This window comes from Vanacampus margaritifer, chromosome 5 (genome assembly GCF_051991255.1).
Source record: "Vanacampus margaritifer isolate UIUO_Vmar chromosome 5, RoL_Vmar_1.0, whole genome shotgun sequence".
Classification (NCBI taxonomy): Eukaryota; Metazoa; Chordata; class Actinopteri; order Syngnathiformes; family Syngnathidae; genus Vanacampus; species Vanacampus margaritifer.
In genome coordinates, this window is record NC_135436.1 from 14,621,675 (window position 1) to 14,637,670 (window position 15,996).

At 39.0% G+C, this 15,996-nt stretch overlaps 1 protein-coding gene across 3 annotated transcripts in view; it reads left to right on the plus strand.

Moving 5' to 3' along the window:
* Positions 1–15,996, plus strand: part of dync2h1 (dynein cytoplasmic 2 heavy chain 1) — an 80,565-nt gene that overhangs the window by 56,704 nt on the left and 7,865 nt on the right. For all 3 annotated transcript variants that reach the window (XM_077565479.1, XM_077565481.1, XM_077565480.1), the window contains 13 exons: positions 245–317; positions 4,215–4,375; positions 4,728–4,853; positions 6,381–6,491; positions 7,423–7,492; positions 8,452–8,537; positions 9,590–9,665; positions 9,776–9,996; positions 10,817–10,921; positions 12,789–12,905; positions 13,833–13,940; positions 14,110–14,211; positions 14,897–14,986. In XM_077565479.1, the coding sequence (XP_077421605.1) occupies positions 245–317; positions 4,215–4,375; positions 4,728–4,853; positions 6,381–6,491; positions 7,423–7,492; positions 8,452–8,537; positions 9,590–9,665; positions 9,776–9,996; positions 10,817–10,921; positions 12,789–12,905; positions 13,833–13,940; positions 14,110–14,211; positions 14,897–14,986 (1,446 nt within the window). The remainder of the gene's footprint in view (positions 1–244; positions 318–4,214; positions 4,376–4,727; positions 4,854–6,380; positions 6,492–7,422; positions 7,493–8,451; positions 8,538–9,589; positions 9,666–9,775; positions 9,997–10,816; positions 10,922–12,788; positions 12,906–13,832; positions 13,941–14,109; positions 14,212–14,896; positions 14,987–15,996) is intronic.

Here is a 15,996-nt window from a genome sequence, read left to right on the forward strand (position 1 = left end):
TAAATACTTTATTGTGTGGGTGACCTCCACCACTTTTACACCTATTGCCAATCTGTAACCGTAAACATACAGTTCAGCACTAAGTAAATGAAGTCCATACTCTGATAAAACCATTCAGAGGCATCAATGGTAAAACATGACTTTTTTTAAACTAAAAAAAAAACTAAAAACTTTTTAACAGCCTGACAACCAAACTGTTTTCATATCTTCTCATCTTTTTACCCTTCTTTCATCTTCCCTGTAGCTGTTATTGGTTCAGGCAGTCAGACCAGATCGACTTCAGAGTGCCATGATAGCATTTGCCTCACAGGCATTGGGTAAGTGTTTTAATTTCAGACTATTTTTTGGTTCCTGTACTTTATCTTAGTTATACCAGTGTTGGTATTATCACAAATATAGCAAAGTCACACAAGAAAAGTCTCCAAGGAATTAGGATAAGACGTTACAAAAAACAAACAATTTCGTACCAGTCTCACAGCTATCGCAAAAATGAAGGGGAGTTAAACAACCACAATAGCAAGTTTGTCAGTTAACATTCATGAAGTCAAGAAGTGTATTCTTAATATCAATATCCCTGCAGTGATAAAATACATAGCTAATGTATTGCTATAATAAAAGAAACCCTTGCCGCCAGAAAAAAAAGAGACAACAAAGACAGACAGAATAAGAAAAAATAGACTATAAGGACTACGTTGCTTCCAATAGACATGTAGATGTGCTTTAAATGGGGTTCCTCTTCTGCAGAAACAAATCCTGAAAAAATGGAGATGACTTCAGATTCTCTTTATTGTATTTGTGTGCTTCTATGAGTCAATCTCACCATCGTCTATGTGGTCATTTATTGGTATATGTATCAATCATTTGGGTTTTTGTTAGTGATGATCAATACAGACTGATGCCAGTACAAGTACTGTATTCAACTCTTGAGTAGTCACATATGCCGATACCAAGTACCGATAGCATTAGTACGTTTGATACATAACATTTCCCAACAAAAACAGTGACAGCTAATTTTAAAGAAAGACCTGTGTATCCCAATATAGCATTTTTCCATAAAATTTCATGAAATAACTGGCAATTTTCTATTCTAATTTCTAAAGGTGTCCTGGTCCAATATTGATATCAGATATTGGTCTGATATCAGCCCAAAAAAAGTATTGCATTATATCGGTCTACATCCAAAATCTCTGATATTTAGATATTTTGGTTCTCTTCTTGAGATTGAATTTATGTAATTATGTTATGAATGGGTCATATTTTCTCATACCTACTGTTGCTGACAATTGTTCTTAGGATCACTTGATCAAGTCTCCTCTAACATTTCTTGCTAAAAATAAATAAAAGCATGTATCATTCCTGCTGATATTGGATAAATATCGATATCGCAGTGTTACCCAACCCTGGTCCTCTGGGAACACTATCCAGCCTGTTTTCTATGTCTCCCTTTAACAACACAAGTGAGGATTGTTATCAGGCTTCTCCAGAGCTTGCTAATGAGCTGATCATTGGAATCACCTGTGTTGGACCAGGGTTGAGAAACACTGCGTTATTGGACAGTACTCTAGGCTGCAATATCGGTATCGTAGCAGAAGTATCGGGACACCCCTATTTCTAATTACTAGTTCCTGATTGTAAAATGGCCACAAGAGGGCGGTCAGAATCGGAGTACCAATACCCTGACATAAGGCTAGGCATTGGCCCGATACTGATACCTGATAAGGGTGTTCGCCCATCCGTAGTTTTTGTACATCCTTTTGTTTGACAGCCCATACTCACTATATGTTCTCTCATAATAAATATGCTTAATGCCATTTGTGAAAGTTTGTTCAACGTATTCTGCTGACACGTTCATTGATTTTGAGAGTGTGACAAAGTCTCTTTTGTTCTTATTTAAAATGGTATTTTATGTTTATTGTCAGACCCAGTGACAACATAAATGTGTTATTGTGGTTGAAGAAAAAAGAAAATATTTTTTACATAAGAGGGGCAAACCTCAAGACCACAATAAAAAAAAAGAAGAAGAAAAAGCATCAGTACCTCTTTGACAGTGTCAATCAAAAGTATCTATGGAAGGCCGAATGTTTGCTTCAGCTCTTGTATTGCATCTTATTAGGTGTGCAACTGTACATAATGCTGCAGCTGCAGAAACGAGTCCCCAAACTTGTTGAACATCAAGTGAGTTCACCATTAAAGTTGCAGGCAAATACACTGATAACAAAACAGGAGCAGGGCAGAGAAACAGTGTGCGTATTTGTGTCTTTGGCAGTAAATCAGTATGCTAATGAGGCATGGTCTGTAATCCTCTTACAACTAATCTCACCCAATCCTTTCAGTCTAGGGCTGGCCACTGCTCGCACACAGTCATGCCTCGCTAAACTTATATGGAAATCATTTTTAAAAAATGTCTCTGAGTCATCTTATTTCTGAGCCTGAATTTTCATGAGACTAGACAGCGATCATATACAGTACAAATAATCTATTCTATTACAGTTACTTTTAATGTGCTTAGCACAGATCTGAGGTTGGCGATTCCTGCTCCATCTTTCTTGTGTGGATTTAGCATGTTCTTCTAGTGATTGTGCGGGTTTTCTCTAGCCACTCCACTTTCTTCCCGCATTCCAAAAACATGCATGCTAGATTAGTTGGCGTGAATTGTTTGTCCCATGTTTGCCCTGCGATTGGCTGGCGACCAATCTAAGGTGTACCCCGCCTCTTGCCAAAAGTCATGGGATAGGCTCCTTTCCCCTGCTACCCTAATGGCGATAAGCAGTATAAATAAGGGATGGATTGATGTCAAGATATGTGGAAAAGCAACTCCTAATGCTCCTAATGTTAGGTTGTTCATGCATATTCATATTTTTTTTTAGTATTTGAAACAATGAGTCTTTCTCTAGGTTCCTCTTTGGCCTTACTGCATGTTCCCAAAATCAAGGTCGATGTTGTAATTCATCGCCTGGATGCTTGTTTGCAACAAGAATACAGATTAACTGCCGGTAACATAGGTGGTGATATGCATGTGTGTGCACACGCATGCACTGTAAATACACACACCACCAAGTCATGTGGTCAGATGATGTTTTTCATTAAGTTGCCAAGGCGAATCAGCTTAAGGTGGGTTTAGATGTTTTCTACCAGGACCTTGAGTGTCTGTGTGTGTTTGGGAGGGTGGAGCAGATCGCATTTGGCAGCAGCCACCAAAAGGTATCCGCTGGCGTTTTCTAAAGCCATTGTTTGATTGAATGTGTGCTGTGCATGCGTGTGTGTGCAGTGTATGTGTGTGTGAGTATTTGGCCGAGATTTTGAAAATGTTCCAGTATCACAGCATGTGTGCGTCTATTAGCTAATATCTGATGTTTCAATAAATTACAGCAGGATTAGAGACTCATGCTCAGTGTCAAACAACTCTCACATGCACACACACACAAGTTTGTTTTACTATCTTTGTGGGGCCATCTCAATGACATAATGCATTTCCTAGCCCCTTCCCCTAACCCCAACCATCAAAAATGATTGCCTACCCCTATTCCTTACCCTAACCTCAACCATAACCCAATTCAAACCTAAACTCTAAAACCAAGTCTTGACCCTCAAAAAGAGCTCTAAACTTGTGGGGCCAAGCAAAATGGCCCCACATGGATGGATGGGCCCCACAACTCTGTGAAATCCCGGAATGTTGGCCGCACTATGTAACAAAAACAAGACCACACACACACACGTAGACACTGAAAAAGGGCCTCAACAACTGGTGGCTGACAAGGTATTATGCAGTATGTACAAGATTTGCTTCTCGACTTGCTACATTTCTCGTGGTTTGGATAATGAATCAGCCTCCTTATCTCCCTCAATATCTCTCACCGGCCAATTTTTCTTCTACCTTTTTTTCCCATTCTCCATCATTGTGTCACCCCTGATCTCCCCTCTCACCTCTTCTTCAATTTCAATGTGGACCACCCTCCCTTCCCTTCTCATTGATGACACACCTCCACCTTCTGGGAAGTTAACCGCCACTGAATCAGAAGTTCACATTATTCTGCAGGCACTGCTCCTTAGTTATGTTTGTATCATGAATTGTTATGCTTTGTTTGTTTTTCGTACATTCTTTTATTGCATCTCAGTGAACCCCATAACACAACAGTACCCTTGTATCACTTAAAAAAAAATCCACACAAAACTCACACTTGTTTTTTTTTTGCTGTTTCTCATTTTGTCTCCAGGTATGAAGGAGCTTTCGCCTCCTCCTCTCAACTTGCGACGTCTTTATGCTGAGACATTGGAGTGGGAACCAGTACTGATCATCACCTCGCCGGGGGCCGACCCCTCCCAGGAGCTTGTCGAACTTGCCACAGACACTGTGGGTCGGGACCAGTATCATGAGGTAAACAATAGAAATTAAAATTCAGATTGCGCATTTACTCTGGAAGTTAATATTGAGTTCTGGTGGGACCTAGCTGGAGTTTTGACAAAACTGTAATTGCAAGCAACTTTATATGCAAATGAGTTCATTTGTAGAACTTCTACTCATGACAGCTATCTACATATTTGATTGGATTGAAATTTGCAATGTAATCTACTTTCACAATTACATGCTTTCACAATTTGAAGAGAAAAATTCAATGGTGCAATCACATTATGTATCCACTAACCTCGAATGCCAAGACAGAATTGGATTTTCCATTCCATTTCCTTTGTTTGGTGCCTTGCCTGAGTGTGGCTCTCTGTCTGCCCAGATCTCGATGGGTCAGGGACAGGCTGACGTGGCCTTGGCCACACTCAGAGAATGTTCCCGGAACGGAGAGTGGCTTTGCTTGAAAAACCTTCATCTCGTCACAGCATGGTTACCTCTCCTAGAAAAAGTAAGAACTCTGTTTTTGTCAACCTCTGAGTCACCTGTTGTTATACCACATTTATTTACCACTGTTTACTTTTTTGTATGTAGGTTTGTTTTTTGTTTTATTTATGTCATTGTACCTTTCCTTGGGTTATGTTTGGTAATGTGTGTGGCAGGTCAACACTCACTAGGAGGCACAGCTATTGGGACAGCAATGTGTGTGTGTGTGTATGTGTGTGTGTCCCTCAGTCCGACGGTGGCGCTCACAGTACGAAATAAGGCTTTTTTCTTGTATTTCCCTCACTTGTGTTTTACATCCTGGATATCATCTGAAGCTATTTTCTAACAGTAACACATAGCCTGTGAACCTTAACCCCTCCCTCTGTTCCTCTTCATCGCTTTCTTTCTTTGTTTCACTCGTACCCATCAACTGATGAGGTCTTGGCAGTCAAGCTTGAAATGAAAAAGTGCCGTGACGAGGGAATGACTGGGGCAGTGTGAAAAGGGAAGTTAAGATGAAAGAATGATGAATGAACAAAATGGTGGTTGTGAAAGGAAGAAAATGGACACAGATGAACAGAGCCTCCAAAGCGCGAGCGAGGTGCAAAGACAAAAAGGAAATTCCATCTAACCAATTAATTCTATCTATTAATCCATGTAGCTGTCTCTCATATACATAGACACTTTCTTAAAGGGATGTCAGTTCCCCTGTTTGCTGTGATTTAATGTGAACGAATTAGGAATTACAAATGAGACAGAAACATATTGATTGAAACGAATTCTGTGCATGAAAGAGAAATATCGACCATGATAACTGGATGAGAATTGATGAGAACATGTTGAATATTCCATCCATCCATCCATCCATTTTCTTGGCCGCTTTTTCCTCACTAGGGTCGCGGGGGTGCTGGAGCCTATCCCAGCTGGCTTCGGGCAGTAGGCGGGGTACACCCTGAACTGGTTGCCAGCCAATCGCAGGGCACACAGAGACGAACAACCACACTCACATTCACACCTAGGGACAATTTGGAGTGTTCAATTAACCTGCCATGCATGTTTTTGGAATGTGGGAGGAAACCGGAGTACCCGGTGAAAACCCACGCAAGCACGGGGAGAACATGCAAACTCCACCCAGGAAGGCCGAAGCCCGGACTCATGTTGAATATTCATTACTATTATTTATTTATTTTTTTTTCATTGACGGTTGTTCTATACCTGGGTTTGTGTGAACCCCCAGGGGTTTTGTGAATCAGTCTCAGGGTTTTGGTGGAGGTCAAGACACATACCCGACTGAAATGTTTCGTTATGATACGCCCCAGTTTGCCATAATTGGCTGCAGGTGGTCGTTGCTTCATATTATGTCAAACAAAAAAGAAAAAGGTCCGAAGAATATGTGCAATATGGTGTGAATGGGAGTGTGACTGATGTTTGTTTATATGTGCCATATGACTTCACACAGGGGTTATGCCACCGTACTGGATAGGAAATTCATAGTCAAAGAAAACAAGCATACGCACGATATTTCTAAATGGGTATCACCCTCATTTCATAGGAGCTAAATGTGCTTCGTCCCAAAGAAGGCTTCCGTCTCTGGTTGACATCAGAGGTTCATCCCAGATTTCCTCCCATACTGCTGCAATCCAGCCTCAAGATCACTTATGAGGTACACATAAGCACATTCTATATAATGCCTGTATTACTTTTGGGTTCAATTGGATGTTGAATATGTTTAACTTAATGTCTGGTTGATTCCTTGTGTAAATCAAGGGTTATAATTTGATGATTGTGAAACCATATTTTTTAAAAGGTCATGCTGTACATATAGCACGTTAGCTGAATATGCAGCATGTTGGCCCGAGATGCAGAGGCATACTTTATCACATGGTGCATTTCTGATGAGAGTGCTACTCAAGGGGAAAGCTGCTTTCGCAACCATGCATGCAGCATAACCGACCTATTCCTCTGTTGTTGCCTCTCCTTCTTTCTCGCTTAGTCCACAGACTGACAGGAGGAAACACACTTTAAATACCTCATCAACTCAAAAGCGCAAGTGTGTTTTTATGAGAATAAATTGTTTTGGTGCTTCAGCAAGACACCCAATTGTTTATTTCAGCTTTAATGGGATCAGCTAAATGTGTGCGCTGCCGGGTGTTTTATTTTATTTTGTTCACATTTTTTTGTTTTATTTAGAACTTGTTCATGTTGTATTTAAAGTAGCACTAGATTTCTCAACATAGCCCAAAGATGCTTTCTCCTTAAGTTGTCGGCACATTTATGACACAAGTTTGAAAGTATTAATGAAAGTGTAACTTACCGACACAACTGCAGTCTAACTTTGTGTATTTGGCGTTTGAAAATGTAGATGGCCAGTGGGATACATCGTCGTAATCTAGTCTACTACCATGTATTTCTGATTTCTTTTTTATTCCTCTTTGTATTAATTGGACTTGATATATACATAAAAAACAAACATGTATTGCCTTCATATTTGCATAGATGCACACAGGTTTTAAACACATGCAATTTTGCTTGACCTCAGTAAACATGTTCTCACAATCTTGTGGTCTGAATTCCTTACCGATACCTGTGTCTAGGATCCTCCTGGGTTGAAGAGGAACTTGTTGAGGACCTATGAATCCTGGACACCGGAACAGATCAGTAAAGGTCTTCCCTCTTCTCTTTTTATAACATTTCTTGTTTAAATCTGCTAGGGTATTTTATAATTACGATGAACTCAATTAATAGGTTATTAACTCATTCAAACCTCCAAAACATAAATGTTTTTTTAATACTTTGTCCTTCACTCCCAAAAATTTGTTTATATATTTTTGTTTTTTTGTTTTTTATGCAAGAGCATGCAGAAGACTTTGATACAGTTTCTGACATGAAGAGGTTGCTTAAAGCAATACTAGTTATTACTAAAAAAACGGCCAGCGGGTGGCAGCAGAGTATAAGAGATCAGCCATGTTGCAACAAACTCTTTGCCAGTATATATATATATATATATATATATATATATATATATATATATATATATATATATATATATATATATATATATATATTCTAATAGACACTAACATGCTTTTTTCCTGATGAAAATTCTTGTAGTAGGTTTGGTGTTTTTATAGCAACTGATTATTCTGTGGACCTTGCAGGATCAGTCAATATCCAGTAAATCAAAGGGAGCAAAGGAGGTTGCTTCAGTGAAAATGGCTGGGAGTGAATGAGTTAAAGGGAAAGTCAACCCAAAAATGTTTTTTACAAGAATATGTTGTATGTTCTCCTTCAAGTCTAAACACGGGATTTTGATTAATATTGTGTCCGTGGAATATGAGATCAACAGCAAAATTATACCGTTTGTATCCATCTCAGGGTGCCATCTAAGGTGAGCCGTGATTGGTTGTTACCTGAGACCTAGCAACTGTGATGTCATTTTAAGTCGACAGGCAAGTGGCAAAATGGTCTCCTCCTGAGATGGATAAAAACGGGTGGATTTTGTTGCTTAACTCACATTCCACATTGTTTAGACGAATGTATAGAACATATTATTGTAAAGAAAATATTTAGGTTGACTTCCACTTTAATATGACATTTATGCTGATGTTAATTGTTTTATTTAGGTGGGATACTGGCCCGGGCCCAGTCCCTCTTCTGTCTAGCCTGGTTCCATGCTGTCTGCCAAGAGAGACGTAACTACATACCTCAGGTCACACATACACACTTACATACACCTACGCACACTCCTACACGTACACACACACGTGCGCATGTGCGCAAGCACACTGTGTACAATATTGACTGACATAGTAAAACAAAATTATAGTAGCGTTAAAACAAAGCTGGGTTCTTTACTTGGACACAAAATGGTAATTAGGTCTTCCTATTGATCTTGCAGGGGACTGTCGATACATGTTTGGTCATTCCTGATTTAATTCCTCTCTTTATATTGTCGTCTAAATGCGATGGGATGATGTAGGTTGTATTTATACAAGTATTTCTACAACAATTGTTTTACATTAGATTGCCTGGCGTATTTGGTGCATGTGCAGCTATTTGGACGCTCACTGCGAGACTTTTCCCTTGCTGAGTATTCTTTGTTATTGCCTTGACCTTCTATGAGTTGAGTCACTGTTGACTAAGTGTGGGGGAAAAATGGTGACTTAACTGCTAATGTTAAGTTAAGTTTACTTGCAAGGTAATTCTATAAAGCACCATCAATCAATCTGTTTTCTCCCACCAATCCTGTTTGGGGTCATGGGTCAGCTGGAGCTTATCTTGCCAGTCATTCTACAGGGCAGGACACATATGATATCGAGAAACTATCATCCACCCTCACACTTATGGACAATTTAGAGTCTTTGTTTACCTAGCATGCATATTTTTAGAATGAGGGAGGAAGTCGAAGTGCCCATAGAAAGTTAAGAACAATATGTTGTAATTTTATTTCAAAATAAGGACTGTCTTTGTCTTGAGCTGTCTGTGGTGGATCAGCTTGGAAAACTCATGTTGTGTTCGCACTCGGTCATGTCAGACAAAAATTGCGTAATCCTATGTCGACCATGCATGTCCACATGCCAGAAGATCTTCCCCAGCGACACCCAGATGACATACAAAAGTCTCTTCCTAGCTAATAAAGATTTTCACATTTAACCATTTTATTTTATGAAAAACAGCCCTGGAATAAACAAAAGGAAGCAATTTTACACATTAATATGTCATTTGAAACTGTATGTAATATTGAACCTCCTATTTTTTTAGGGATGGACTAAGTTCTATGAGTTTTCGTTATCAGACCTGCGTGCTGGCTTTGAAATAATCGACAGGCTTTTTGAAGGTACGAGGCCCTCTTAAACCTCTGATCGAATGAGGGTCACTGTAAATTCTTGTACTCTTTCATTCTGTCTGCACTTCAGGTGTTTTTCTATGTGTTCTGTTTTCGTTCAGGTGGTAAACCTTTTCAGTGGGAGTTTGTCCATGGCCTGTTGGAAAGTGCCATCTATGGCGGACGCATTGACAACCCATCTGACCTCCGCATCTTGCGCTCGTACCTGGAGCAGTTCTTCTCTGCACGACTCTTCTCCTCCCTCTCAGCCGGACAGGGAAAGAGCAAAGGAGCACGCTTTCTTCCATCTCAGATTAGCCTCCCAAATTCTTGCTCCATTTTGGTAGGTAGCGGGGATTACACAACAAATGAATACATTTTGAATTTACAGTTGGAGGTCCTGTTATGTAACATCCCTTGAAGCAGTCCAAAATTAAATCTGGCAAAAGAGATGAATAAAAAGGTGCACTTCCATCTTTGCTTCTGTAAGCAAATGCCTACAATTAAGTGTATCTGTATCCTCAATGAAATCTGCTGCATTGGCAAAGTAAGAAATATTTAAAGAGAAAAAAATTGAGATTGCTGCTAGAGGCCACCCAAGCATATCACTGACTCACACTTCTTGGTGTCTTTGAAAGTGCATTTTGTTTTAGACACTTAAAAATTGGATAGGCATATGGTAAGAAAAGAAAGTCAATTTGGAAATCTGTGCTGTGAATTTTCATTTTGCAAAGAAAGTAACAGCTGCTTATGTGAGAGCTAAACTTGTTTTTTACATATTGTTAGTGGATTTTATGGTAAGTTAGGCCAAGAACAGTTTAGAAACAGATAGTTTGCTATCTGCTCTCTTACATAACAACATAACAAACTATTGAATTCACATCTTGCTTGCTCAAAAATGCTACATTCTTGCAATTTGTGACTATACCAGCTCGTGCTCTGCAAACCTTGTACAAGATTATTCGTATAAATAGAGTTATGAAATCAATACTTGTAATTAAGGATAATTCTAATTAAGTGGTTTGTTCTCCCACATAACAGAGCAAGTTATTCTGTTTGCGAAATGTGAACATGTTGTATTATTGTATTGTGTGTGTGTATATATGAACGGTTATTGTTGTAATCTTGTACACACAAGTGAGTGTGTGTGTTTGTGCTCTCAGGACTACCGTGGGGTCGTGGAGAATCTCCCAGAGGATGACAAGCCTGCATTCTTTGGTCTGCCTGCTAACATAGAAAGAACCTCCCAGAGAATTATCAGCTCCCAGGTGCATAACAAACACCCACATGGCCACACATAGTCCCTTTTGGAGTGATGCAGTGCAGTAATACAGCAAAACAGCAACAAAGCTTTCAGCATTTTCAAAACAATCCTATCAAACAGCCATCTGTTGTATTTATCTTTTTTGGGAGCTGAAAGCCCTCTTGCACTGGCACAAAACTTTTACAGGAGTAATTCAATCTTTCAAAATGTGTGTTGTGTCAGCATCAGTCAATCTTAACTCATTCACTGCCATTGACGGCTGTAGACGTCAAAAATTCATGTGAACTATTTCTATTAGTTGAACATTTTTTCCCACTTTTGTTAACAAGAGTATGAAAACCTAAAAAAAAATTAATAATCATTTTTGGTGTTGAAAAAAAAAGAAAAGATTATTAAAAATTAGGGCCATCAGGTGATTAATTTTTTTTAATTGTAATTAATCGCATGACTTCAATACTTAACTCACGATTAATCACAAATTTTCTATCTGTTCTAAATGTACAATACATTTTTTTCTAGGTTTTCATACTCTTGTTAACAAAAGTGGGAAAAATGTTCAAATGAATTTTTGACGTCTATAGCCGTCAATGGCAGTTAATGAGTTAAGTTGTCACTGTGTTGGTTTATATCTGTAACCATGATTGATAATAAAAAGTCTCCACAGTCACTTTAATGCAACTGTGACAAATGTAACGTTCACCAGTAACGTGGATCAAAGGCTTAAGCTTGAAAAATCTGTGTTTATCTTTGCTTTCTAAAAAATATAACACAAGCTAAAAATTGGCTATGCTATGTTTACACTTTGCGGCAGCCCCGTTTTAAATCTTCATGGACGACACAGTGTTGTTGTGACATAACACAAGGAGGCGGGATGGGCAAACGTGACAGGACATGATGCCTTAAATTGAATGAGCGAGTGCTATCTGTTACACACGAGTGTGAATATGAATAACGATGTGATGGATTAGTGAATTAGCTGTTGACAGAAAATAGATATGAAAACAATTATTGGGCGGCAACGGCAATATACATGGAGCCAGGCCAGGGAGGCAGAGTTCGGTTCATCTTTGCTGGGCCACAAACTTCTACAACTACAAATCTGCCCAATGTCCACGTTTCTTATGGCACACTCCATTTAGAATTGGACTGCCGTGGCCACTGGGTCTTAGTGTTAACATAGCGTTGTCAAGAATGTCACGGACTAATCTATTGGTTTTGGATATGGCGGAACGACAAGATAGCATGCAAATTTGATGGCAGTTACCGTGGTTAGTTTGTCAATAGTGGAACTAGACATTTGAGAGGGATTTCAGTGTTTGGGTTATTATGTGAGGTGCTTTTACGATTTGTGGCAGGAAGGAGATTCAACATTTTGGGGACAAATGAAGGACTCAGTACAAACACGTATGCGTGCATACACAATCAGTATGAAACGCACACAGACACACACTTAATCACCCGAGCAAAGAAGATAAAGCAGGTGGTTTAAGGAGTTTGCCTGGACCTAATGGAAGCCATTCATCACCAACACTTGTCTTCCTCACATACACCTTCGCATTAACACACGTCTTGATTCTATGTGAAAGCACAATACCGTCCTCTCTAGGCCTAAAGCGAAGCGTGTTTGATGGGCTGTGGAAGGATCTCTTATGAGTTGTGTTTGGAGTTTGGCCATTTTCTTCCTCTGAACCTAAGACTGTCTTTTTATTTCCTTGTATTTTCTAGTAATTGTTTTAACCAAATAAATGGGTGAAAACTTGCCCATTTTCAAATAGTGGGTGTGTGCTGTATAAGAGTCTTTATATGAGGAAATTAGCAAACTACAGACATTAAGTATAACAACCAATAACATGTTTGTGATTGGTTCACAGGTGATTTCCCAACTTCGTGTCATGAGCCGCTCAGTCGCAACAGGGTCAAAGTTTGACAGGGAGCTCTGGTCGAATGGACTGTCACCAATTCTCAACTTGTGGAAGAAACTCAACAAGGTTAATTTCTTTACTATTTGTTCATTTCATGAGAAGTGCAATCACAGTTTAGGATAGCTTTCACTGTTTTTAGAATTCCAAAAGGTTGGACACGCTCCCTCATGCCAGTGAATGATAATGAGGGCACAAATATTTGACAGATCTAAAATATGAAAATGCTCCACAATGATGTCCTTGAAGACAAACACAAGCATGGTGGAACATTCGATTGGCATTGTATGTGTTTTCTCCAGGTTCACATTCTAAAAACATGTATGTTAGGTTGATTAAAGACTTTAAATTGCCCATGGATGCTTGTGCATGTGCCCTGTGATTGAGTGGCAACCTGTCCAGGGTGTAACCAAGTCAGCTGGAGTAAATTCCACCTAACTTGATAAGTGCTGGGAAATGGATGGAAGGGTTGATGTCTTGGTGGGCGGGTTGTAGGGAGGGGTTATGTAAATGACCAATTACAATGTGTTCCATTCAGTATTTTTTTTCCATACCAATTACAACTAGGGTATACCTAACAGAGCATGTTTGTATTATATAAGTCAACAGTATTTGTAAAAAAATTAATTTAAAAAAACTGGCAGATCTCTTCAATTAACATTGGTGAGTGTCTACTCTTCTGTCTGTCAAATGTGTGAAAAGTATGCAGCAAATCACAAAACATGGGATCATTTCCCACACACTGCTGCATCCACAATTGCCCCGTGATTGACAGGTGATTAGTACAAGGTCTGACCCGCCTTTAACTTTAAATCTGACAAGATAGGCTCCAGCTTCTCTGTGACCCTGAATATAAAGCAATATGGAATATGTATAGAGCAAGTCTTCATTTTGCTGCTGCATATTGTCTTTACATAAAATCTTGCTTGAAAACAACACATCTGTTCCATTTCCCATTTTATTTCATTGTTTTGTCTGGCTTCCATCTATGCTCAGGGTTCTGCACTGATCCAACAAAAGGTCACACCACCTACAGATCAACACGGGTCCCCAGTGCTGTCATTCATTGTTCTGGAGCAGTTTAACGCCATTCGCTTGGTTCAGGTGTGTAAGACAACCAGTATTAAGAAAGATGCTGCACTCAAACATATATCTTGAAATTCATACATTATATAGATATGGTATATGTAGCAAATAAAACAAGATATCACAACCATATACAGTAAATATAAATGACTAGTGTTACATTCATTAACTGTAATTGTTGTCTCAGAGTATCCACCAATCACTCGCTGCCTTGAGCAAGGTGATTAGAGGGACTGAGCTTCTAACTCCTAAGGTCCAAAAACTGGCAACTGCTTTGCTCAATCAAGAGGTAAGTGGAACCCATTTATGAGTGAACTCACTATTAAGCTATGCTGCATTTATTTATTTTTTTAACTGCCTCAAGTGTAAAAATAGCTCTGTTTTTGACTGAGGGTCAGTTCAGCTTTAGTCTTTATCCCAATACATCCCTGTCATCGAATATTGCCATATTGCTTGATAAGATTTAATTTAGGTTTTGTTTATTTCGGATGAGGTAATGCATAAAGGGAGACAACTCTGACAGAGATCAAATGTGGACACTTTCTCCAAAGCCCAGTAAAGGTCAGATTCTTTGTTGCTACTTTAGTACGACCACCCACCCTTCCAATCCTCCATTATCCAATTTTCTCCTCTTCCTATTGAACACTATACATGCTGGAAAGTGCACACACCGCAATGTAGTGACTTTTTCAAACTGTTTCACTTTTTATGTAAAACACAGCCAAGGGACTAATCCAAGCAACTTTTAAGGCAGGCATGGGCTTCTTTCCCCCGAGGGCTGGCTTTAATGCAGCTCAATGAATTTGATTTCATGCTGCGCCATGTAGTTTTCTGCATTGACAACAAAAGGGAGTGAGAGATGTGCACTCATTTGACCAGCTGAAGCATGTGCAGTACCTTTCGGACCGACTGCTGATTTGTTGAAAACAATGTTGAAATAATTTGCTTGTTTATTTTTGCTGTCTTCTTTTTAGTGTCCTTTGACATGGCAGAATATGTGGGAGGGACCTGAGGAGCCAATGCAGTACTTGAGCGCTATTGTAATGCGCGCACTTGCCTTACAGGTAATATAGCTAATATACCCACATACCAATCAGTTTGAATCCCATACAAGAGCTGTATGTTATCTTAATATTAGGCAACCTGGTTGTCATTTGTTCTCACAAGATTTAGCTATACCTCTTGAATGTTACATGTGCCAGCAAGTCAGGCAACCATTCTTTAATGCAGGGTTTTCACAGGTCATTCAAAAGCATTAAAGTCATTAAATAGATTTTTTGAAAATGTAATTGCATTTAAATGCATTTAATATGATGCCTAGAAGCATAAATTAAATGAAAACACCGTTGGTAGACTGCGAGTTAGCAGTTAGCACCAAGCGAGTTTGCTACAGATCTCAAAGTACTACCAGACTCTTTTTGAGGTGAGTGTATTCCCGGCTTGTCACTTGAAGTAAGTCACTTGCTCGTTAGAACTTGGGCATATTTTATTCAGCAACTCCAGAAGGTAGCTAGTGAAATATTATGTGTTTTATTTCAGGAATGGGCCGGAGTCCACGAGTATCTTAATGTTCAAATGAATTTGAAAAGAACAATGTACTTTTCCTGTTACCAACATCCAACATGAAACTCTAATGCCACCTAGTGGCAGAAAAAAATACCTCATCACAAATCTATGACTCAATGTTTCAAACTCCTTCAACTGTATAGTATAGCATATCTTTTTAACTTCAAATGACTTAAGACATGCTAGAAAATTACTGCATCAATGAACTAAAAAATACAACCACATAGTTGAGTTGATTTGTGTTAGGTAATCATAAGAGTCCACTTTTGTTCATTAACAAGAGTGGAAAACTTGAAAAATATTTTGTTGTACATTTACAACACATATAAAATGTGTGATTAATTTGCGATTAATCGTGAGTTTACGCTGAAAATCATGTGATTCATTAAGATTAGGTGTGTAGGGCATTCGATTTGTTTTAAATTGCATTAAAAATGACAATAAAAAGCATCAAATTTGATTTTCTGATGCCTGCAGACACCCTGTAATGGTTAATGGAGTTAATATT